The sequence below is a fragment of the Culex pipiens genome, chromosome 3 (assembly GCF_016801865.2).
Source record: "Culex pipiens pallens isolate TS chromosome 3, TS_CPP_V2, whole genome shotgun sequence".
NCBI lineage: Eukaryota > Metazoa > Arthropoda > Insecta > Diptera > Culicidae > Culex > Culex pipiens.
In genome coordinates, this window is record NC_068939.1 from 3,507,663 (window position 1) to 3,534,363 (window position 26,701).

The 26,701-nt window shown below is 43.3% G+C and overlaps 1 protein-coding gene across 4 annotated transcripts in view; it reads left to right on the plus strand.

The window, feature by feature from the left end:
• The window catches only part of LOC120417814 (putative mediator of RNA polymerase II transcription subunit 26), a 210,080-nt gene that overhangs the window by 55,439 nt on the left and 127,940 nt on the right, over positions 1-26,701 (plus strand). For 2 of the 4 annotated variants that reach the window (XM_039580017.2, XM_039580018.2), the window contains exon 3: positions 8,280-8,504. The exons of the other annotated variants lie outside the window; for them this stretch is intronic. In XM_039580017.2, coding sequence (XP_039435951.1) covers positions 8,280-8,504 — 225 coding nt within the window. The remainder of the gene's footprint in view (positions 1-8,279; positions 8,505-26,701) is intronic. 4 annotated transcript variants of the gene reach the window in all.

Genomic DNA, 26,701 nt, shown 5'->3' on the forward strand with positions numbered 1-26,701 from the left:
AAAAAAATGTAGTTCATTTTATTTCCAAAGCACAACAAAGAACAAAAAAGATTAATTTTTATTTTTTTGTAAGATATTTTAAAACTGTCGTTCTTGTTTAGATACTCTTCAAGATTAACAACAATAATATCATTGAGCTGATTGTATGATTTGAAGCTTTTAAAACATATCAAACATAATAAAAACATGGATTTTATGACTTTAAAAAAATACCGGGATCCCGGGAATTCCCGGGATTTCAAAAATATTTTTCACGGACGCTCTAAAAAATAGTTTGAGAACCGAAAAATCCTTCACAGTTGAAAAGGTCGTATGAATATTAAAAATTGACTGTGTCTGGAACAAAGAGCCTATTACTGAAAATATTTTAATCGAATTTCTTGGGTAATTTAACGGATTTTAAAATATTTTGAAAAAAAAAGCCTCCCGATTTTTCGGGCTGAAATATTGGCAACAGCCTAAATTCTATTCAAAACATAACATATATTTTAGTTTAGCTCTTCGATCCCAAGCATAAATTTTAAATCCATCCTTTCAAACTCCTCTCTCAAGCTCACCAATTTCCAAGAACCGCTCCAAAATTAGTGCTCCTGCTCGCGACTAATCATAGTGTCCAATCAGTGGACGATATATTTATTCAAAGCAAAATTTCCTCTTCAAAACCACTAAACAGGTCATTTCACGTTCCGCTGCATTCTAAATAATACCGCTGGAGTCTGGAACCGTGGTCGCGGTCCGGAGCGTAACCTTGAAAGGTGCAATTTCGACAAATTATTTGTCATATCGCGTTATGAAATTTCCAACGCTCAACAGGGTTCATCCCTGGGTCACGATTATTTGGCAGAAACTTTTCAAATATTTATTTTTTCTCACCTTCGCATCGGGAAAGTAAACACAAACGATTCGAACAACACCAAAGTAAATACATTTTTTCGATTATTTTGAGCACCCTCCCTTATTTGTGCACTGTCAATCCAGCCTGACCCAATCGGACAGCACATAAGCCCAAAACAATCCTCCCCACTCCTCCACTCGGTACCTGCAGATACCGGATCATCATCAACCAAACAAATAACGCACTTTGACCGGTATTGGATCGGGATGAAAATCGTCGATGCATCCACCCACACCACCTTCTGTTTCTGAAAGCTCGACTTCGACGCACCCAGCGTGAAATAAAATGAGGCGAAATCCAATTTTCCCACCCACTTTTCAGCACGCGCGACAAGCAATTTGCTGCGCTACTCAGCCAATAAAATGCAGACAATCATAATATTTTGAAATTTATTCGATTTTGTATAAATACTGCAAGCGCCACAGAAATCGGGAGTCCCTCGGTTTTGCGAAAACTTTCGAGGCACCGAACGATTCGAAAGCCAACTTGAGAGTAGTTGGTCGAACGTGTGACACTAATTGAAATTAGTTTTGCCGAGTTTTGGGTCACTGAAGGTGTTACTAGTTAGTGGTTTTCCAATTTCCAGCATCATGAACAGAACTCCTTCTCTGAAAAAGAAGGGGTAAATGAAGTCCAAAGTCAGTCGACATTCTGATCGTCAAATTCCGTACCGCAAAACTTGCTTTCGGGGAGAAGGTGACACTCCCCGAAAACTGCCCACACCAGAGACACGTCGTGATGTCGGGGTTGAGCCAGGCTGACAAACTTGCAAACAAGTGGAAAATCAAATCAAACTATACGCCCAATATATTCCAAGTTTTGACAAGGGTCAAACTTCGACCCAATCGTTCGTTCGTTTGGGGTGGACCCTTTTTTTGCCCACAAAATTCAATACACGCGTGTTTGCGTAGTTTTAGGGTGATTTTATAATTTAGCAAACTCAGTTTTACCCTGGTTACAGCCATTTAAAAATAAGTAAGTTTTCGGAAATAAGGAATAACGTTTCTAACCAAACTTTGAACAAATAACGAAAATCAAATTCAGAAAACATTTTTTCAACGTCATTTTTCAAATTGAGTTTCAATCATGAAAAAACAAATTCTCACAAACTGATCCCACCTAATCAATGCGCCCGGCCCCTCTCAGAAACACACCTCCAAGAGCAACCCCGTAATTTCAGTTCCGTCGATCAGCCTCTATTGTTTCTGATATTGATGAGGGTCGCTCGGTAACCTCATCTTGGCCTCCCAGAACCAAAACAAAAAAAAAAAAGAAAAACGCAGCGGTGGCAACCAATCGAGAAATGATTGATTAAGTCACCCCCGAAGATCCCGGGCCAAGAAAACAAAGCCACTCCCGTCGGCTGCCAGGACAAAGTTGGCAAATCGATTAAATTTAACCCTTATTCTCCCCCTCCTTCCCGCGCAACCTCCCCGGGGACCTGTCCCGAACCGGTGGAGGGTCACCGATTCGCAAATGAACCTGCCAAAAGCAGGGCGGCCTTACAGCAATAGCGACGACCGGAAATAAATTGCATGAGTGAGCGAATAATTAGGGACGGAGCCTCGTTGGATCGACGCGCCTCACTAATTGAGTGGGTGGTGAGTGGAAAAGTGTTAGTGCCACGCGTTTCCGCGCGTCCCGCGTCCCGTTGCCACGTGCGAATCAGCGAATAAAAACTAATTGGGATGGATGAAAATAAAAATTAATCCATAAAAGTAATAAAAAGAGGTCAGACGACTGGGGGACTGCTGGAAGGGAAGGAAAAAAAAGGCAGGGGAGAGGGGGTCGCTTTATTCGCCGGGAAGCACCGTTCAAGAGCGATAAAATGCAATGAAAAATCGCGAAAATATCGCCAATTACGCTAACGATAATTACATGACGCAGGCAGCCTTCGGGATACATTAAGGGATGGAGGGAGGGAAATGAGTGAATAAATAATATGTATGATGTTTCATACAGTCCATTCATCAAAGAAAACAGCAAAATTTAAAAAAAAATGTCCAATACACTTGAAATTATTTTATGACCGTATTCATTTAATCATGTTTGCTACGGAAGCAGAAAAACTTTCCACTTTATTTTTGTGTTTAACACTTTGAACACCAAGCGCGAGGAAAACTAAGTTTTTTATATTCAACCAACCTAGTTTTCCGCGCGCTTGTTGGTTAAGGAATTAACTTCATATGTAACGATGCATGTGGGTTTGTTAAAAATGCTACTTAAATTTACTGAAATTTAATACAACTGGCCAATCTAAACAAATGATTTTAACAAAACAATTAAAATTTTGGATTGATGTGTAGCAGAAAAAGATAAGCTCACAATTGAAAATAGAATGCAGCTACCAAATTAAAAGGTAAGGCTGAACAAAACCGTTTCGAATGAATTTTCTGTTGTTGATGAGATTTCAAAAAAAATATTTGTATTCATTTTGTTCTATTGATATAAAACCTAAACCTGGCACTTGAATAATTGATCATTCATCATTGACCAATTGATCAAACATGATTTGAGAAATGCAAAGTTTTTTTTTTGCAATATTATTGTTAATTGGGATTTAAATTTCATAATAAAAGAGAATATCATGATTCATTCATCCTAAATTTTTTGAGAGTAGTAGAACAATCCGCTTTTTTAAATAAAAAAACAGATTAAGAAAACAAGGTTTCACAAAATTCAAAGTTTAAAAAAAGCAAATTTAGATGGAAAAAAGTCTAGACGCTTTCCATTTTCCATTTTTGAGACCAATTTTTTAGTTTTTTGTAAAACATGCCTATAGTTTCACAACGAAAAAATCATGGTAATATTAAATTTGCATAAAATTTGTAAATTTACATCAAAAAGTGTGTAATTTTAAACATTCCACATGAATGGAGGTTAAATTACACCAAAAAAGGGTTTTATCCTTCGTTAATTAAACTTGTTTTGTATGTGTGCGGCCCAATTCTTAAGTCGTTGGGCATTTTCCAGCCCCGCCTTAACATAGAAGCAAGAACCAGACGGATCGTTGATCTATCTTAAGACTCCCAATTCCTTTAGGAAAATCAGGGATCAGGGCGTATTTAGTATGAGAAGAATACAACATGTTTTTATTACCTTTTGATGGCTTTGTTAAAAATGCAGTAAACAAGTAAACAAAGTTCATTTCATTTCATTTCATTTTATTTGGTTGCTTTAACAAATACATTGGTGCAGTTGTTATCCTGAGCTGAGATATGGACTACCTTTCAACAGCTGATTTTTTCTTAATGGGGAGAGAGTTTACTCTTACTAAGGAGAACGAATTGGACAGAGAAGGAAAACAATTGCAAAAATAACCTTCGAAATAGCCAATAGATGTGGGATAGTAAAAATATGAAGTAGGTGGACTAACAAATAAAATAAACACCGTAAACCGGGGTGACTTTGATAGGATTTCAATTTGATTTTGGAATATTTTCCAACAGGTTATTCTCAAGATTATTATGTTTGAAACATGTACTGGGGTAGGCCACACAAAGTCCATGCACTATTTTGGAAAAAAAGTTTTTTCTATAGTGTTTAGAAAAATAGTTACGTTAAAAATTCTTAGTTTTAATTCAGGGGTGACTTTGATAGTCATAGTTTTTCTTGTTAAAATCATATTTAAGATGTTAAAATTTTATTTGTAGGTTAAATATATCAGTACTGAAGTAGTTGATAAAGTTTTTAGGAAAAAAATGAATGTTTATATTAAATTAACTAAGTTTATATGCTTTTTAACAAAATACATATAAATTTTAGGTAAAACTGTTAACAAGTCGGAATTTTGCCAGAAATTTGTTAAAACTAGTTTTGTTTATAAAATTATTGATTTATATTGCATTTTATACTGAATTCAATGCTCGAATCACAAGTTTTCACATTTTGCATGAAATTTGTTCAACTGAAAAAAAAACTGAAAATTTGATTTTTTTTAATTGTGTTTCAAAAACACACATTATTTATTATTATCAAACTTATTTAACCTTCTCCTAGTGGAAAATTGTCCAAAGAATCCGAAAATGCATTCCGTTTTCCGATTCAAAATCATGTTCATTGAGAAAATCATGACACTTTGAGAAGTTTAAAATAATGACTTTCATCTACATTTTCTTATCTATAGTTAACTAACTTTTTAAACTTTTCAAAATTATATGAAAAGTTCTTCTTGAGTGCTTTGTGGTACTTTGAACACTTCTCTACCACGGTCAGTATGATTCTAAACAATTCCGTACGTATTTTAATTGTACTCTTCATTTTGCGGAAAAATCGCAAACCTATCAAAGTTACCCCGGCTATCAAAGTCACCCCGTTTTACGGTACATTAAAAATGTAAATTAAAACAATACGAGAGCATTAACTTAAAAAAAAATAAAACATTGAAATATTACAGGGTGTATTTCAAAGTGGTTAATAAATTGAAATTTAATTTGACAATATTGTTCCAGAAATCGCAAGTCTAAAAAAAAAGTAAATCTTTCCCAGTTCCTGAGGGGAACACCCTTGAAGAGTATCGGGGCCGGCATTTACAAAGCGGATTCAGTGGCAGTTTCATTCTCAACTTAATGTTAACATGTTAAGGTTATTGTTAACATTCCATAGGTCGCCTCCCTAAGGTGTCCTGATAAGGTCCAGTTTGTGACGAAACACTACCTTCCCTTTACTAAGCAATCGATTCCAGAAGGGAAAAGATCACCAGTTGTGTTGGTCCGAGCCGGGATTTGAACCCCGATCTACCGCTTACGAGGCGGAAGCGTTACCACTGGGCTACGTGGCTCGGTCAAAAAAAGTCTACTACGCAAGTCTACTGCACTTTAATCAAGCCTCAACTGCCCAAATCTTATTTTCGATTTTTTTTATTTTTTTTTTCAGTTATTCAGGAGGTTTTTTTTTTTGAAACTTTTGCTCTACGTAAAAATTATTTTCTTTAGTTTTATTCTTTTCACAAAATTATATTTTCAAGCCTTATGGAAATGTTAGTCTTCATTTTTCGTAAAGACGTCTGTTCAGGTTGAAGGCTTTATTGAGAATGATCCTAAAGTTACCAAATCGTTCAGAAATCCTTTCTCGAGTTATGGGGTTGGGGAAAGTTTTAATTGCACTTTTGTATGGACAATGATGCAATAGGCTTATTTGAACATCGTCATTGTTTTTTCATTTTTGGAAAAAAAAAACTATTTTTTGCAGCTTAATATTCTGTGAATTATTTTCAATCTTGGATAATATTACACTGAATGGGGGGTGACGAGAAAATTGTGACATTATTTAAAATCCTCAGTGACACCCTGTGGCTCTCTTCCTTAGGCGAAAGAAGCATATGTGCCATTTTTTAGCCAAATCGGTTAAGGTTGAGCCCAGTCACGACGTTCTGGTAGGATTCTAGCAGAGTTCTTACAGAGTTGGATATTCTTACAGCATTCTAGCAGAAATGTTCCACCGTTCTAGCAGGATTCTGGCAGTACCAGCTCTGCTAGAATATTTCGTGGGAATTATTGAAAAACTAATATTGAGAAAGGTCATTTTTGTGTGGAAATGCTTTCAAGAATATGATTCTAATGTAAAATTTAACGCTTTAAAGTTTTGTGCAAGAGCGATTTGTGCAAAGCGATTTGATCCTGAAAAATAATTAGTGTTTGAAAAGGAAGTTTTGTATGTAAAGATTGTTTATTCCACCAACTTTAACGTTCTTTAGCGACCCCTAAACCTTAACCGATTTAGCACAATCCCTTTTTTGTCACCCTAATGAGCAGTCATTTAAAATGCAATGTCCAGGAGTTTTTTTCTGTTTACAAAAAAAAACACTCCTTCATGATCTGCTCTAAATTCGAGCAAGTCGTGGGTGTCTTTTAAGTTCATATTTACATGAACATTCAATCCCACACCTGCCCAAGTAACCCAAACCCAAGCCGAAATCTGCGTGGGAAAGGACCCTCAACGGCGATGGTTGGTTATTTACCCCCGCAACAGAGCATCAGGTAGCAATAGAGACACCAACCTTTTTTGACGGAGGCTGTGCCCATCCCACACACCCCCAAACACGCGCCGTTTTGAAGGACACGCGCGCGTGTTGTTCTTTTGTGACCTTCTCTTCATCGTGTGTGACAGGGTTTTCTGGGGTTACTTTGTGACTTTTTCGCTGCTTGGGCGCAATTTGGCCCCCGTTTTTTAGAAGTGGGTTCGTACCGCGCCTGTACGTGGTGGTGACACAAGCTATGAAGAGAATCCTTTTTTGGTTACTTGTATATTGCATTTAAGCATCATGGGCCAAGAAGAGGGTGGGGTTGGGACACGAACAAAAGCAACAGAGAAAAAGAAAAGTAAAGTCTGAAGCTCTGGGATTAGTGCGGGTGACTTTTCAATCTGGTAAAAGTTTATTAAAGTGGAAACCGTCATCGTTGGTTGGGTGGTGGTGGTGGCACGGGATGATTGATAAGCGCCGGGGACACACAAAAGTTTCGTCCTGCTGCTACTCACAGGGCCAACGGGACGGAATCGTGGCTGCCATTGCGCCAAGCCAGCAAACGGAAGCATTAATACACGAGGCGAATGATCTGGGCAATTTAAACTTTTTTTTCCAGCCTTGTCATCGCGCTGAGCCTGACAGAGTGAGGGAGAGAGAGAGAGAGGGAGAGGGAGAGTAGTAGTTGAGACGTAATCAGATTACGGTGCTGTCGTGGATTGCAAAAGATGCTGATTAACGAGTGGATAATCGCAACCGGGGGGAGGCCACAGAAAAGATTGTGCGCTGTTGTAGAAGGGGGGGACTCGGCAAGTGTATCGTGAGTTGCACAAAGTTTCACCAAGTCGTCGACAGTTGGGCTGTCTCGAAAGATAACAGCAGAGTGACTCAACGGTGACTTGTTGGGTAATGAGTTTGGGTTGATAAGAGGTTCGATGCGGTACCATGCGTCTCCTTCAAACTGGCATTCCTGCTGATGGAGGAGCATTGTAATTTATGGAGAAGCATTTTAGATAAATAAATTCTTGTACCATAGATCCGGCAAGATCACGTGCAACGATTAAATCAAACAACGCATCAAGAAATCAACGTAAAAAATCACACAACGGAGCAACAACACCAACAACAACAACATCATCAACAACACGACGCTGCGGGTAAAGACATCCTAGATATCTTCACTCACCATCAGTTGTCACAGTTCTTGTATATTTGCGTGCTCATGTGGCGTATAGTTCGTTGTCTCATGTGTTTTTTTGTGTTTGTGTGTTTGTAGCGTTTTTGTGCGTGTTGTCCTGGCCATCTTCCCTTTCGGCAAAAGATTGATAACCGCAATTATTCTCCCCTTTTCTCTTTCGGCCCGTGACACGAACGTGAACCAACCCCGACCGACCACCCAAATCAATCTTGCCACGTGCCAAGGTTTCCTTCAGCAGTCACGTCCGAGCCGGTCCAGACAGCGGGAACCGGTGCCGGGGCCGGAGCGTGCGCGAACGCCCTGCATCAACCGGGACACGGTTCTGCGGATCAACCGCCGGCCGGTACGGCACCGCTCGTGCGACAGCTTCTGGCCTCCGCAGCAGCAGCACGGAAACGCAAGGAGTCCCTCCCCCCGGGGCAGCAGCACCAACCTGGGGGGAGCCGAAGGTGGGTCCTTTGCATACGACATTGGGGCTTATGGCCATTACGGCAGCCACGAGAGCGTGTACTTTGACGAACGGGTTCGAAAGCAGCATAAAATCGAACCCCTGCGGACCATGTTTGACAAGGCGAACGTAGTCCTGGTCGACTGGGGAGGGCGGAACAAGACCACCCCTCCACCGGCACCCACGAAACGGCTGAGTGATAATGGACTTTATGACAGACGATGTCAGGAAAAAGTTGTTGGCGATGATGATGCTGGTAATAATTCCGTCAAACAAGGTGAGATGATTGAAAGTGAGGCGAAACCTCCCACGCCCCCCGTGCCGGACGTGGCACCTCCACGACCCCCATCACCCCCTCCGAGGAGATACTTTCTGCCGATGGAACAGCTGCAAAGCGGCGTTGGGATCGAAATCCTTCTGCGGTGTTACGGAGGACCACCCTCGACATCGTCACTCAACCAGAGCGAAAGTCAAGAAATTTCCACTTCCAAGATTGATGATGGTACCGACAGTCGTCAACGGGCCAAACAACAACAACAACCTCGGCCACCCCCTCCGCCAGGTTTCCAGCCCTTCACCGAGGACAGAACACTTTACCAAGACGGCATCCAGTCAAAACCTCCACTCAAAAGCCGAGCCACGCCAACGAAGCGATTTCCCAGCAAACCTTCCACTCCGACACCCACGATTTTCCCCGTCAACCACAGCGACGATCCGTCGCCGATGACAACGGCGTACCGAGATGAGTTCAATATAAATTCAAATACGATTTTGAATTTAAATATTGATAACAACACTTTGCCATCGACAACGGTTCCACGGATCACCGTGACTGATTGCCCCGAGCTTAGCGAGGCCACGTCAAAAACAAACGACCAATTATGGCACGAAATAATAGATGAAAATCATAATTACAATGAAAAACTAATTACAAACAGCAGCAGCAGCAGCGGACCTCGAGCATCCGAATTTGACGACCTCCACCGCCCACAACTTCCTAACGAGCAGCATTCAAAATTAAATGTATCAAATCAGGCAAATCGTAATTGGATTAATTTAAATTCAAATGAAATTTATCCCCACTCTACTGCCCCCGATTGGCAAGCAGCGCCAGCTGCTGCACGTGTGACAAAAACACGTGTCCGCGGCGACTCTTTCGAGGACTCCACCGCCGCCACTGCTACTAATGACGACCCGGTGCTGACCGTCATTCGCAGTTCCGTCGATAATTACGACAATAAAAGTATTAAAAGTAATTATTGCGCCAGCGACGCCCACGGTCTCCAACGCTCCGAAAGTCGCGATTCGGCCCGCAGCTGGCGCGTCGATGAAGTTCTCGAATTTCCGCCGCCGCCGCCGTATTTGTGCGATTGCGACACCAACTCGCCACCGTCCTCCGGTAGATGTTCCGCCGAACAGGGGCTGCTCTCGCGAGGTGATTATCGATTGTTCGTGCGTTTGTTTGTTTGTACGAGTGCGGGTGTGTGAATGTGTGTTTTTATGTATTTTTGGGTCAACCACTTCAAACAGACCGCGGCCGGATGGATGGATGCTGGCGGAGCCCTGATTGCCAATGGCCACTCGCGAAATCCCTTTCCAATTAGTGTCTCGAGCCGTTTCGGACGATGTCAGTTGATGAGCAGCTGCAGTCATTTGTTTAGATAGGGATTGAGATTTTGGTACCTTTTATGGCATTGCTGTTCATGATTTCAATCCCAATTTCTCATATTTTTAACTGTTTTGGATTTCCTGTTTAAATTCAGCATCTCAGATTTTTAAATCTGGTCTACTTCTTTTGTTATGTTTTTTAATAAGTTTTTCGAAGTTTTTTACCAACTTTACAACCTAATTTATTTGTTCGGAGCGGACTGTATTCTTGCTTCACTTCAGGCGGACTTGGGGAACCAGTTGGGAGGGTCGGAATTATCACACGCAAACAAAACACTAGATGTTTCTCTTAATAATCTATTTTACTAAACTAATTTAAAGAATTCTAGCTGTTTCTTCCGACGATCGCGACGAGGTGACTTTACGTCCGACCGGTTCGGCTGCTTGCGATGAACTTGTCTCGACGCGCTCACTTCTGCTCGCTGCTCTTCGTTGCGCGCCAAAAATTCTCTCGTCGTTCGTGTTTTTGCTCTCTCTCTTCTTCGCCGTCGTCAACGGCGCGCTGTTTCCACGCACGTCGTTTTGCGCGCTCTCTACTCCTCTTCGGGCGTCGTCGTCGACGCGCTGTTGCTAGCCGCGCGCACGTCGTTGCGCGCGTTTTTCTCGTTGTTGGCAACGACGCAGACTGGGTTGCCAACTTCTTTCCGATTGTCATCGCAGCAAGCGCTGTGCTGCCAAAACATCAAAATTTTCTTCGAGCTGATGCTGTCAGGCTCGAACATCCTCCACCCGCGAAGAACTGCCGTTGATATCCAGGCGATCCAGAGGTCACTCTTTCGCCTCCCATGTGTGGCCGAACCTTGACCAGGTGTGTGTTCTTTCATTTCTTCGCCGGGCGCTCTTGAGACCCGCAAGTCGATACGAACCCCTTTCGCCCTGTTGTCCAAAACCGGGCTAATCTTCGTTGCGTTCTTACAGAATGTGCCGGTCAGCGCAGTTGACAGTCGCAGGGGCCGCCAAAAGGCCTGGCCGACTTGTGGAATGTACTCCAGGGATTGTTGGTGCCTTGCCGGTGCTGCAGCTACTGAATGTTTCGAGCACTCATAGCTCGGCTGTGTGGCAACTGCAGCAGCCTTGTGCGGCGCCGAGGCCGCCCTTGTACGCACCGTTACTCCTCCACATGCGTTTGTAGTCTTCTCAAGTACGCTGCTGAGTGCAGCAGAGCGCTGCGTCGTGGGACCTTGAACCTTGTGTCCTTGGTCAGGAATCGCTCGGCTTGAAAAGCCAGCGTCGTCTTCGAATGTTCGCAGCATCACGTGGAACGGCAGGTAAACTTGCTTCAAATCCATTGGATCACTCACCTCACTTGAATCCTTGTAGGTTCGAACTTCTCGTGCACAGGCTTCGGTGTGCTGCTCCAGCTTGGGTCGATCCTCCAACCCCGTGCCTTGAATCAGGACCGTTTCTTCGTGTGCTGCGCCACTTCCAATCGTGCCGTCCAAGACCTGGCTGAAGCTCGTCTCGCGCAGAGCCACCAAGTTGACTCTGACGGCGAGTTGGACTCCAGCAGGAATCATCGATGTGTCGGAACGTGGCTGCATCTGCTCGACGCCAGCCAACTCGTTCGCGTTGTGTCTGTCCAGAGTGTCCTTCGTCAAATGTGCTGCTATTAATAAACCACGGCAGGGGTGTAGGCTGCAGGGTTTATTCCGAAAGTCCGCGACGGCTGAAAGCGCGTCGGGCACTAGTTGTCCTTGTCCAGAGGAGCTGGCCTCTGGCGTCACTGAACTCGTTTCGGCTTGTTGTGAAGCACCAGGTTGCTCCACCCTTGTTTGTGTTGTCGATTGCTTGGGATTTCTCCGGTACTCGGCGTGCAGCAGGGTGTGGTGCCGCTTTTCGCACGTCGCGCACGCTCCGGTGGACACACACTGCGCCGAGGTATGTCCCGTCCGGAGGCAGTTGAAGCAGAGGCGCTTCTCTTTTGTCTTGAACAGCCGCTTGGGGACTGTCTTTTCCAGGAACTGCGGACACTTCCAGCTCTTGTGCTGGCCTAGTCCGCACACGTCACACGTCTGTGCCGGCTCTCTTCCGGCGGTCATGGGCATTTGTTGTTGACCCAGGTTGTCCGTTACGGTTTGTCCGGGTGGCTCCTTGGCAGGTTGTGACGTGTCCTCCACGTCAGCTATCTTGTTCGTCTCGATGACCTTGGGCTGCTCAGTCTTGGCGTTCTCGGACCGTTCACCATGCTGGATGGTAAACTCCGGTCGTACCCGATCTTCCGTGTCCAGCTGCTTTCCCAGCAGCTTCCCGGAACGCTTCGGGGGTTCGTCGATGGCCGTCTCGTTGGCGCATCCGACGATCTTAGCGGTTGTTGGGTTCGTTGTCTCGTCCCGTCGTTGTGGTACACCACGCGTGTACGCGTTTCTTTGTCGTGTGGGCTGGCTCACTTCAAGCAACCCTGCTTCGATGACCGTTAGGACCTCCGTGTGCAGGTCATCGAAGGCGTCGTAGAGAGCATCCTGCTCGTCCCGTAAGGTTGCCGAGACCATGCCGAGGATTTGACCGTACGCTGTGTGGTACGCATCGTACGCGGCTTCTACGTCCTTCTGGCACGTCTTCAACGTGGCCCAAGTAAGCTCCGAATTGTTTTCCAAACTTGCGAGAATTGTAACGAGCTTACCTTGAGCCAGCTCACGTTGGTGGACGACTTCGTTGAACCGCTGCATCTCCGCCAGCTTCAGTGCACTTAGTGACCGGACTTGCCGCCGGTCTTCTTTTTCGGTGTGGCCGCCTTCTCCGAGTTCACCAGCCTCTCCGGCGACTTCCTCGGGCGAAGCTTTTGGCCACCGTGGCTTCAGTGGCAGGGCACTGTTTCGGAACGGCTGCTGGAACCGTTCGCTTGGGTTTCACTTTGCGTCGAACTTCCGGAACCACTTTCCCGAACGTTCTTCGCGTTTCTTCCGGAACCACTTTCGCGGAAGTCTTCTCACTTCGAGCGTCTTCACTTCCGGACCATGTTCGCAGAAGGTTTTCGCTCCTCTTCTTCAGCGTTCACTTACAGGACCAATTCCCGAAAGCTTCTTCCGACTCTGCCTGCAACTTCCGCTTCTTCTTCTCTGGAGTCGACGCGTCCTTGCTCAGCGCCGCTCCCGGGAGTTATTGCAGGCACTTTATGGCAGTTTCCGGCACAAGAGGGACACCAACGATCGGACCCAGTGTCCGAACCAAGCACGGAAATCAGCCAAGTCTGAAATCACGATACTTGGGGGAACTTTGTGTCCTCTTGGCCGGAACTTCACTTCACTTGAGCCTTCTTTCCGGAACCTTTTTCCGGCTTCAGAAGGTTCTGGACGCATCCAAGATGGCGTCGCTTAGCACTTTTTTCACTTGCTCTTCGGACGCATTCTGGCCGATTCCAAAATGGCGTCGCCTTTTTCCACTCTGAACACTTTTTTGAGCCAAGATGGCGTCTTTGTTCTCTTTTTTCCGCGGCGTCTTTTTTCACTCAGTGGGCCTTGTGCCCACTTGCCGCGATAGAATCGACCCTCCGCCTTTTGTCCATCACTTTCCCCGCAATCCCGGCACTTCTAGTTCAATTTATCCGGGTCGTTTGGACCATGTTCGAAGCGGACTGTAATCTTGCTTCACTTCAGGCGGACTTGGGGAACCAGTTGGGAGGGTCGGAATTATCACAAGCAAACAAAACACTAGATGTTTCTCTTAATAATCTATTTTCACCTCCGTGTACGCACGAGAGCAAGCAGCAGTGAAGTGCTCAGTGCTCTATCTTTTTTTCGGTTTTTTTCGTCGCTATTGATTGTGATTACCCGCGAGTTTGCTTCTCCAGCATGCCAAAGGCCGGCCGTGGCCGTGGCAGTTCGAGTGCGGCCTCGAAAAACCCGCGAAGTTCGTCTACCGGCCGTGTGCAAAAAGGTAAACAAAACAACGCCGTGTCGACCGCCATCGCGCAGGGGAGCGTGAGCGCAGAAGGCATCGATAAAAAGTTACTACATCCCGGATATGTTCCGAGATCACCAGTGCGAACCCGTTCCGGTACCTCCGGTGCCACAACCAGTGGCACATCAACATCCGCCAACATCCCCATCAGGAACGAGTTCCAGATGCTGAGCGACGACGAAGAAAACAACAACAACACCGACGGTAGTAGCACTACCGACGACGACGACGATGATGATCGTGCACGGAAAAAAGTGTCGACGTTAAAAAAGAACAATTCTCCTACGGAACGAAGACCACCTCCAATTTTTGTTTTGGACACGTTGGCGGACGATGTTGACGAGTTGCTGGAAGGCCTCGGATATTGTCTAAAAATCGGCAAGTCGTCAGTGCAAGTGATCACACTGACCAAAAAGAATTTCGACCTGGTGCTTGAAGAATTGAAGCGTAGCAACTTCAACTTCTACACATTTAACCCAGAGAAGCCCCCTGTCAAGGTCGTCTTGCAGGGTTACCAAGACCGTCCGATCTCCGACCTGAAGGGTCACCTTTCGGACGCCGGAATAAAACCGCGGGAGATTAAGGTGCTCTCGCGCAAGACAACGGTAACAGGTACACACACACTGTACCTGTTGTACTTCGACCGCGGCACCGTCAAGATCCAAGACCTGCGGCGGATTAAGACGTTGGACGGTTTTTGGGTAAACTGGCGGTTTTACGCCAAGAACCCGACGGACGTAGCGCAATGCCACCGTTGCCAGAAATTCGGCCACGGCTCGCGGAACTGCAACCTCCGGCCCCGCTGCGTGAAGTGCGGTGAGTCACACCTCTCGGAGGCGTGCGCACTGCCACGAAAGGCGGACTTGGGGGACAAGGCAGAACAAACCAAGCCGCGCGTAAAGTGCGCGAACTGTGACGGCAACCATACCGGCAATTACCGCGGATGCGTCGCGCGCAAGGCCTACCTCGAGGAGCAGGAAAAGAGGAAGAAGAAAGTTGCAGCGTCCCACTCTCCTCAGCGAAGTACGAGCGCAGCCGTTCCTGCAGCTGGACAGCGTACGGTTCCAGCGGAAAACTCAGCGTTCCCTCCTGGTTGGGGGCGTTCGTTCGCCAGCGTGGTCGCTGCCGGTAACGGCAATGCGGCCCAGCAAGAAGTCACCGGGGAAGATCTCTTCACCCTGCCGGAGTTCTTTGCTCTCGCGGGGGAGATGATGACGCGGTTTCGGAGCTGCCGGAATAAGGCGGAACAATTCCTGGCCCTTGGGGAGCTGATGATCAAGCACATCTATAATTGATATTTTTCTGTGATCTAGTGTTAAGCTTTCTCTTTATCTATCCTTTTCCCATTGCACTTTCTGTAAGTTTTTTGAAAACTTTTTCTTACTCTTGCCTTCTATTTAATATTTATAAGTAATAACACATTCGATTGAATTACGATGTAACACACAGCTGAAAGGAACTCCAAAACTCTGTTATGTACCTAAATGAACTCATTGTAACTTGATTATTCACAAATAAACCGAATTGAAAAAATTAATAATCTATTTTACTAAACTAATTTAAAGAATTCTAGCTGTTTCTTCCGACGATCGCGACGAGGTGACTTTACGTCCGACCGGTTCGGCTGCTTGCGATGAACTTGTCTCGACGCGCTCACTTCTGCTCGCTGCTCTTCGTTGCGCGCCAAAAATTCTCTCGTCGTTCGTGTTTTTGCTCTCTCTCTTCTTCGCCGTCGTCAACGGCGCGCTGTTTCCACGCACGTCGTTTTACGCGCTCTCTACTCCTCTTCGGGCGTCGTCGTCGACGCGCTGTTGCTAGCCGCGCGCACGTCGTTGCGCGCGTTTTTCTCGTTGTTGGCAACGACGCAGACTGGGTTGCCAACTTCTTTCCGATTGTCATCGCAGCAAGCGCTGTGCTGCCAAAACATCAAAATTTTCTTCGAGCTGATGCTGTCAGGCTCGAACATTATTTATCTTAAAATTATAGAAAACCCCCTTTATATTATCATTATATATATATATATGGCAAACCAAATTTGTTGGGTTCTTCAAATTTTAAATAATATTTTCAATCATTTTTAATTTAAAAAAAACTCTTGAAAGCAGTATTCATTAACTGGATAGTTTTCATCATTATCAATTACTTTAATTACTATCAAGAATTTAATGCATTAAAATTATTGAAAAATTTCAAAATTTAATGGTTTCAACTCTTGTTCAAGGTCGAGGGGAGCAAAAAACATTTTTTTTAATTGTCAAAAATTCAGAAGCCGGAAGAATGTGCTTGAGGTGTGATTAAAGCTAGGTGACAGAGAAAATATTTACGTTTTATATCAACTTTTCTTTTTTAACTTGGTTGAAACTTTGTCCATGCCTTATCTTTGATGAAAGAAGCAATTTTGCTTCGTAGATTTTTCTATACAATTTTGCACTGGTCATATAAAATGAACTTTTTTTTGAAAATCTGATTTTCTGAACGATTTGGTATTTTTGGCAAAGTTAGGTTAGGACTTTTCGGGAAAAATGTTAGAAAGGTGAAAATCTGGTAATTGGGTGATGATTTTTTCAATAAATAATGTATTTGTATGAAATTTCCAACATGTTGTAAATGGTTATACACATTTTAAAATTCATCAAATTTGATTTTGTAAAAGACATAACTATTCTTTTTTAGGTGAAGTGCACCGTTAATTTTGCAATTTGAAATTATAAAGAAAGGAAAATCACCATTACCAAAAATATTTTCAAAAGGTTGAGGAATTTTCCAACAATTTTCCATTTTCGACTTTGATTACCGGACGAATTTTTATGTTTCAACAAGCCTTACCCGACAAACTTCGTTCTGCCTTTTTCCGTTTGTTGACATTTTTAACTTTTTTGCTTATTCAGCCTCCTGTGATCAAAATTTGATTTTACGTAACTTTTTCCATACAATCTGCAGATTTTCCGGAATCGGTTCCAGAGTGGCCAAAGTTGTAACTTTTTGGCGTAAGAACCTTCCTTGGACTTATACGAACCCAACGCAACAAAGAGCACCTCGATCCGACGTTCCGTGTTGAATTGATTCGCGTTCGAACAAAACCGTCGAAATTTTTTATATATATAGATAAAAAAATGGAAATTTAAAAATCAAGCCAAACATTTGAAAAAGTCCCAAAAAATGTTTTTTTCAACTTTATACCAAATCAAAAAAAAATCAAACCATCCACATTAACGACCCCCGGGTCTTTTGTGGTCTCTATTGCAAGTTTCTGCTCGAACCTAGGAGTCCGAAGGCTTGAATGGGGAGAGCACCCAAACCTCTTTCTACTCCAAGGAACCTTCCACCCCAGTGTTTGAACTGACGACCTTTGGATTGCGAGTCCAACCGCCGCCAGCGATTCCACCGGAGTAGGCTTGGTTTGGTGTGTTGTTTGTACTTATGGCATGGAGACGACTCCTACACCTGGAATGACTTAACGGCCTAACAACCAAGGCCGGGACCGACATTTTACTTCCTCATCCGATGGAAGGTTGCAGCAGATGGGAATCGAACCCAGAATCATCCGCTTACAAAGCGGACAGCGTAACCATTCGGCCACGCACTGCCACTCAACTTTATACCATTTTTTCGAATAATCTACAACTTTGCCAAATCGATAAAAAAATCTTTCCTCGGGATAATGATTTTCGAATATTCAAAAATGCTCAATTTTTTTTTTTTTTTTTTTTTTTTTTTTTTTTTTTTTTTTTTATATATATATTTTATTTCAGTTGTACAATAATATTACACCGCCATAATATCAATCGCTCTCCCCATTGAACTTTTGTTCTTTAAAAGGGAACACGATTGGCATTTAAGTTTCATTTAAATGTACATTAAAGTTAATTAAACAAATAACAAAAAAATACTTAAGCAAACATGAAAACTAGCTGACAATTACAAAATAGATGACAAATGTTCTTTCAGGTGATATTTTAATCTGCTTTTGAACGAGGTCAACTCTGGTAGGTTTTTAATTAAGTCCGGAACTTGGTTGTAAATATCAGCACCGAGATTTGTAAATCTTCGCCTTCCAATTTCTGTTCTGAATCTTTCTTGTTGAAAGTCTCCTGCCTGCCTGGTGAAATGTTGATGTACTGCTCTCGTGAATCGCCAGTTGTGATGCAGCTGTCCGGTTTCGATTTTGTACATCAGAACTGATACTTTCAGCTTGAACATTCCAAGAATTGGCAAAATACTATGCTGCTGGCTTGCGTACAAGTCGAATGTTGGGTACAGGAACGGGAGCCTAAAGATTGCCTTGATGCACCGATTTTGTTGAGTTTGTACGTCCTTTAAAAAAGTCCTGCACGCTGTTCCCCAAATCGCGATTCCGTACTGATATTTGCTGTTGATGAAAGCGTAGTATATCTTCAGAAGAGCATGCTGCGGAAGAATCCATGCTAGTTTCCTGAGAATACCACAAAGCGCAGAGCAGCTAGAAACCACTTCGTCAATGTGTTTTCTCCAGGTGAGACGGTTGTCCAGGTGAACTCCCAGATATTTGAAGCTTTGAACTTCTTCGATCACTTCGTTGGCAACGTTGAGGGGTGGATGTGGTGGCACGACGGTTTGTGAGTTTCGAAACAGCATCATCTTTGTTTTTTCGAGGTTAAGTGCTAATAGGTTATTTCCCAGATAACCAAGAATGCACTCCATATCAATTTTCATCAGTTGGATCATTACTCCGGGCGATTTGTTCTCGTAAAGCAATACGGTGTCATCTGCGAATAACTTTACTTTTCCCGAAAGATGCAGCTCAGCAATATCGTTGACGTATACAAGGAACAACAGCGGCCCAAGGTTGCTTCCCTGGGGTACCCCCGTACGAATGTTCAGAAAATCACTTCGACTGCCTGACACCACAACCTGCTGTTGCCGATCCGTTAGATAACTCCGCAGGTAATCGTTGGGAAGTCCTCGCACACCATACGCATCAAGTTTTTTCAACAGCATTGGGTGATTGATCGTATCGAACGCCTTGGATAGATCAAGAAACACACTTCCGGCTAGCATTTTCCGATCGAGGGCGCGTGAAATTTCATCAACGAGTTCCAACACAGCTACTTCCGTTGATGAGCCTTGTCTGAAGCCAAATTGATGCGGATACAGAAGTTTTGTTTTGCAGAAGAAGTTCAGTAGACGACTGTAGACAAGCTTTTCAAAAACTTTGTTGATGGCCGGTAGCACTGATATTGGTCGGTAGTTAGTTGGATCTAATGGGTCTCCTTTTTTAAAGATAGGGATAACTAGGGCAGACTTGAGGCAAGGTGGGTAGCTACCCTGGCTTACAGAGTCGTTAAAGCATCTGCTGATTAAGGAGGAAAGTAGCTCACTGTGCAGCTTCAGTGCTAGAACAGGAAAACCGTCGTAACCAGTTGCCTTACTTACGTTCAGTCCATCAATGATTGTTTTAACTTCCCGTTTTGATGAAGGTCGCAGGAAAATTGACAGGTTTTTCCGCTTGATTGTGTTGAATCTGTTGATATCTCCGTCGGACTCCAGCGAAGATGCCAGGTTTTCTCCCACCGCTGCAAAGTACTTGTTCAGGGCCTCTGCAACTTCCGTTGGTTCGTGCACTTCCGTTTCATCCACCACCAGTTTCACACTAGTGTCCTTTTTCTGTTTTCTGCCTAAAATCTCATTTATACGACTCCATAGAGTTTTAGGGTTTGTAGTGTTGAGTTGACGTTGATAGTACTCGATTTTGGCTTTCTTTTTGCAGGCTGCAAATCTTCTGTTAATGTGTGCTAGTAGATCTGTAAGGTTGCTGTCTCGTCGATTACTTTTCCAGCGATGGTAAACGTTGTCCTTAATCTTCCCTAGTTTCCACATGTCGTAGTTGTACCACGGACAGCAGTTATTCTTGACTTTGACCTCAGCTAACAGTTCTGTTGTGTTTCCTTGAAGAATTTCGCGGTATTTGTCTGTTACTGCCACAAGTCGCTCGTTTACAGACAGCATATCCAACTGCATACTTCGCAGAAAAGCTCCAAACTGCTCATTGACTCGCCGCTGGTTTACCAGAGTTTTTCTTAGCGTCCGTATTTCCTGCCGCTCCTTCGTGCTGTAGACTGTCAATACGTAGCTGTGATCACTCAGGGGGCAATCAATCGTGTAGTTTGTCAAACTTGCTGATTCCTCCATGCTACACACAACATGATCAAGTATGTTGTTGCTTGCCGGGCGGGTAACTTGGTTGTTGGTTACGATCATGTTGTACGATGAGAGCAGCTGTGTATAAACCCTGGTCTCACGGTTATCTTGATCGTTCACTGGCACGTTCATGTCCCCAACGACAAAGCACGGTTGATTTGGACGAGCTGTAGAGACGATTTCTTCAATGAAAGCGGTGAAGCGAGCTGAATCGAAATCTGGTGGCCTGTAGATCCCGTGCAGACTGATAGGTTTAGATGTGTGGAGCAGCAGTTCAATGTGGTGGTATCCATTTACTGCGATGTTTTTGCGTTGGTCATACCGCAGCCCGTTTCTGACGAAAATTGCCAACCCACCAGCAGATGTTTTACGGCAAGAATGTGTGCTTCTGTATCCAGGAACGTTGTAGAACTCCGCTCTGTCTTTCTTGATCCACGTTTCACCCACGACAATCACATCAATGACTTGTTTTAATTCTTGTACAGCAAGGCAAAGTGAGTCTAGTTTGTTGAAGTTATTCATTCCTCTAATGTTGATTTGCAATATTCTCAGGGTGGAGGACGTCGGGGGCAGATTCACGTTGTTTATCGATTCTTTGTGCAGGTTTATGGCAGAGTGTTGTAGATACGCCGGTTGTTCAGCCATGTTTGTGAGAGGTTCTAGTACTGGAATACTGTTGAATGGATAGACTTTAATCCATTAACAGTCTTCTCAAATCATCTCGATCGCGAATGGTGATTGGTTTCGAGCTTTCCGTTTGTTTCACGAGTATGACGCCGTTACGACCTGGCCAGACGAATCGTAGATTTTTTTCTCTCTGTCTTCGCTTCAGTTCTCGCAAAAGTTCCAATGCCAGTGGAGTTAGATCATCCCTTATAACCACATTCCTGCTTGAACCTGCTTTGAACTTAACACCTTCAATCATCTGTGTGTTCAATCTCCCGAATTCTTTTTTGTAGGCCATCAGACGTTCTTTAGTTTGTTGGTTCTTGAAGGTTACTCGTATTGGGCTGCAGTCAGTTTTAGGGCCTGGAATGCGAGAACAGGACATGATAGTGCCAGCTACTCCATGATAACCTAGTGTTTCGCATGCTTTGGTGATCACATCTAGAACGTCCTCGTTTGACTCGCGCGGAATTCCTAGCACGACAGCATTGGAGGACAGTTCCGCTCGTTTCTGGTCTTCGAAGGTTGCTTCCTGCCGATTCACCGCTTGAGCCACACTTTGCGTACGTTGATTGAGTGCCTTGAGGGACTGCTTCAAATGCTCGTTTTCTTTCCGAATATCACGTAACTCGGTTGAAAGAATCAGCACGCAACGCTGCATCTCATCAAATTTATCCGCAAGAAATTGTTGGCTGGTTTTTAACTCGGATGTAAGTTCTACGATCTTTGGCAACTCTGCTCGATAAGCGCCTAAGCCGTCCTGCAGGCTACGCACAGCTTCATCCATTTTAAATGCTCGTCAAGAGATGGCGCTGTTATTCGAATACGCCAAACCGGGGGTAGGTGTAGTGGTATGGTCAAAATCAGACACTACTAACCACACTTAACTACACTTTACTCACACATGCGGCGGCGGCGGCAATGACGGCAAATATTCAGCGTTCCCAGCGGGCTGATTCAATTCGGGTTTGTGGCGATGAAGACGATTCTCTAGGTGGAACGGGCGAGGTGGACGAGCGGCATGAGGCAGGGCGGGGCGGGGCGGTGCAAATAAAAACAACCAAAACAGCAGCTTCTTTATTGCCAAAATTGTAGCGTTACAGATACTTTTTACAATCTGTCGTCGGTGCTGTGTACTTTGAGCAGTGGTTTTATGTGGCTATGCGAACGTTTTCTTAAAACAGTGATTATGCTTCATAGAGCAGCGAGCGAGGATCGAGGAGTGAGCGAGCAGCGATTGGGGCTTTTTAGCTAGTTTGCGGTGTAGCTCGAAAAAAAAATCTAGTAATTTAATCTACTCTGCCCACCATTGAAAAACGGCTAATATCCACTTTTGGCAAAAACGAGATATTAGCACAGGGTGGTAGAGGATGTTCCAACGCATCTTCTGAATCTTGAATTTCACTAAAATAATGTTTAGATTTGGCTGCCGATGCGAAAAACCAAACGGCTAATATGCCACTCTTATGGGAAATTGCCTTAACGGAGATTTGATGACAAACACTAAAACGCGTTTTTCTCGGAATACTTGATTTGGCATAATAGCCGAATTTTCAATTATGGGCAGTAACTGCCAAAAAATTGCTAAATATTTAAAAAATCAAGAAAAATATTTGTTTGAGAAAAGTTTAGTTCGTCTTCCACAGACTCGTTCTACCAAAATGTATTTTTTTAATTGCTCAACTATTTCAATAATAAGTAGTTTTAAATAATGTTGTTTTTTTCCCCAGGTCTTAGAGCTAAACAATTAAAGCACTTTAAACAAAGCTTGTGTTGACATAAAAAAATAATGAAAAAATAATTTCAACCCTCTGCAACCCAACCCCGCCTCTAGGCGGGCTTTGACTTGAAAATTCACCAAAAATCAATTTTTCTAACATTTTTAATCATTAAAAAGTTTTGGGGTAATTCTCTACCAACTCACACGAAATCGGGAAAAGTTGCCCCGACCCCTCATCGATTTTCGTGAAACTTAATCCTAAGGGGTAACTTTTGTCCCTGATCACGAATCCGAGGTCCGTTTTTTGATATCTCGTGACGGAGGGGTGGTACGACCCCTTCCATTTTTGAACATGCGAAAAAAGAGGTGTTTTTTTCAATAATTTGCAGCCTGAAACGGTGATGGGATAGAAATTTGGTGTCAAAGGGACTTTTATGTAAAATCAGACGCCCAATTTAATGGCGTACTCAGAATTCCGGAAAAACGTAGTTTTCATCAAAAAAAACACTAAAAAAGTTTTAAAAACTCTGCCATTTTCCGTTACTCGCCTGTAAACATTATTGGAACATGTCATTTTATGGGAAATTTAATGTTCTTTTCGAATCTTCATTGCAAAACGAAAAAAGAAGGGTATTTTTTTCATTTTGAACAAAAATTTTCATTTTAAAATTTCGTGTATTTTCTAACATTGTAGGGTTATTTTTAAGAGTGTAACAATGTTCTACAAAGTTGTAGAGCAGACAATAACAAAAATTTTGATATGTAAACATAAAGGAAGGCTTGTAAACATCACGAGTTATCGCGATTTTACGAAAAAAAAGTTTTGAAAAAGTTGGTCGTCGTTGATCATGGCCGTTCATGGTGCCCCGCGACAGACACGGACAATGAAACAAAGAGAAACGCAAAAAGTAACTTTTTCAAAACTTTTTTTTTCGTAAAATCGCGATAACTCGTGATATTTTTTAGCAAACCTAGAAAAAACACGAAATTTTAAAATGAAAAATTTTGTTCAAAATGAATAAATGACCCTTCTGGATCAATGTAGATTCGAAAAGAACATTAAATTTCCCATAAAATGACATGTTCCAATAATTTTTACGGTCGAGTAACGGAAAATGGGAGAATTTTTGAAACTTTTTTAATGTTTTTTTCGATGAAAAATACGTTTTTTCGGAATTCTGAGTAAGTTATCAAATCGGGCGTCTAATTTTACATAAAAGTCCCTTTGACACCAAATTTCTATCTCATCACCGTTTCAGGCTGCAAATTATTGAAAAACACCTCTTTTTTCGCATGTTCAAAAATGGAAGGGGTCGTACCGCCCCTCCGCCACGAGGTATCAAAAAACGGACCTTGGATTCGTGATAAGGGACAAAATTACCCCTTAGGACAACGTTTCACGAAAATCGAAGAGGGGTCGGGGCAACTGCTGTGTGAGTTGGCGGAGAATTACCCATTGGAAAGAAGAACTCTTAAAATTTATGAATGTTTTAGGGTTGGAAGTGTGATTTGTTTTATGTGACTTTGTCAATGTTTTAAAATGATTTTTTTTTTTGGGGGTTTTAAACAATTTAAATGATAATGGTTCATTCTAGAGTAAAAAATGTAAAAAAAAATGCAAAAAACTAAAAAATAGTGACGGTAAAAACATGACAATACTAAATAGACAAATGGTAATGATAGAAGATGGTACTATTAGCCAAATACGAATACGAAACAAACATAAACTAATCAAGATAAATGCAAATATATACATATGGAAAATTCAAAAGGGAATTGAAATATGTTTCAAAAATCTGCCGTCTTAAATTTTAAACGCTAACAAATAAATCAATTGAAACAAAGAATCGCTCGGATAGTCGGTCGTTACTGTTAATAAATTTGAACAGCTGCAGACATAATCCCAGGATAATTCCAATCCTTTGTCACGTTTTACACCCATACTTTCGCTCTCAGGCGTGTTCTTCTGTTTATTTTTATTCGTAAACCATCATCGCAAATTAAAATCAACACGCTTTAGCGTGTAAATTGCAGGATAAATAAAAGAAAAAAGTAAATTAATGCGAACGCAACACAAAAAGTTTGCATCATTTTAATTACAATTACAGAATCGCGCAACACCTTTTTTTTAGCGAATTGTTTCCACTCCAGTTTTTGCAACGATTCGGTGTTATTTCTCGCCATTAACACCGGCAGATAGTGATTTATTCGGAACTGCCTTGCATAATCGGGGTAACGTGATTTTTTTTTCGCCGTCCAGTTTCTCTTTAATGAAATTTGCCAAGCCTGCTTTCCAAGTGGAACCCGATCCCTAATGGTGTCTGCTTGAATTTGTGATTTTTTTTTCTTCCACCTTGTTGATTTAGAGTGGTTGAAAGCGGGCAAGAGAAGGATACTTTTTGCTAGTGCTGATTGCATTTTCAATCAACGATGATGATACTTTAGTTTTGGCGGTGTAACGAATGTAGTGGGTAGTACTTGGAGGTTTTTGAATTTTGAAAAAAAAATCATTGGAGCTTTTACAGTTCCTTGTATAAGAAGAAAAATAAACCTCAGTTAAAATTAATTCCTCTTCAACCGTAATAACCCTATAAAAATAGTATTGCTAGGTTCTTGTTTGCATTTCAATCGAATCGCTCGAATATGCGCAACATTGCATAATTAATTTTGTGTTTTCAAAAGCTGCTTTCAATTAAATCTGAAAATCGCTCAAAATGTACCCAGTTTGTATTCACAAATTGACTCTCGCTTCAATGAAAAGCTCCGGATCCTGCTGGTTCTACAAACTTGCAGTCAGCATCCAAAATCTGGTCCGCTCGTCACACAGTTTGACGGTGGTTGTCATCCTGTCTCCAAATCTGTGTTTCTGTTGTTTGTGTGTCTAAAGTCCGCTCGTTCGAACAATCACCATTTCAATTAAACTGAAATTGCCCCATTACAGCGCAATCCCACGATAACCGCGCCAGATCCACCCCGGTCGTTCCCACTGGTGACAATCCGACAATATCCCGGAGCTGTCGTCAGGACTCAACTGCTGATGTTTGTCCTAGTTTCGGTGGCCGCTGGGAGAATAATCACACCAGGGTTACTGCTGCTTCTGCTTCTGCTACTGCTCCCGCTGCTGATGATTATTTTAAAACAAATTTAACGGATGATAAATTTTTGAACGAATGCGTAAATACTGCATGTAATTTGCGCCGGGACAAGAGTAAACATCGCCTGCTGAACTGCAGCAGCCCCGACAGTGACCATCAACCGGGCCAGGCTTCCAACTCACTGCACAAATCAATTGACGCGTTTCTGGCCCACGAGCAGTGTGGCCAGGCTGGGTCCAAAAATAGCGTCCCCGGTGCCACCCAGCAGATGAGCTTTACCGATGGCGAATACGTTTTTGGCCCCTACGACGAACACTCGGAGGAATTTCAACACTTTAACCTGTGGAGCAGCGAGTTTCGTCAGCTGCGCCGGTATTGCCGCCACCAGCAGCGCACGCAACGTCAAATCGAAGGAGGTGGTGGTGGTGGTGGGGCCGGATCGGACAGCAGCAGTGGGACCACGCTGGTGCCCCCACAGGCCACGTCCCACGATGGCAGCAGCAGCTGCTCGTGTTCGGTCATCAGCAGCAGTGACACTCTGCGTGAGGATCCGTCCGAGAACGAATTGGCAAAAACGCCCGAATGGCGGCAGCCCAGCAAACAGGTGGAAAATTATGACGACGACGACGACAGGCCGGAAAATGGTAGGTTGATTTTCCACACCTCCAGGTCGCACACCCACGGAGAGAGAGAGAGGATTATTTTTTTTCCATCGGATATGGTGAAAACGTGTTGAAAATTAATCAGCATGCAGTCCGGAATGTGTGCGTCGATGCTTTGTGAAGGGCCATTGTTATTTTTTTTTTCTTGGATGGTTGACAATTGATTGATGCTTTGAAGTTGACATGACGCAGCAGGGTGCACTTTATACATAGTGAGAATGTCAGCTTACGTGAATATTTTTACAGGAAATTTCCATAAATAGCATTTCCGGAAACAACATTCGACAGGCTTTTTAATTCGCAAGCAAGGTTT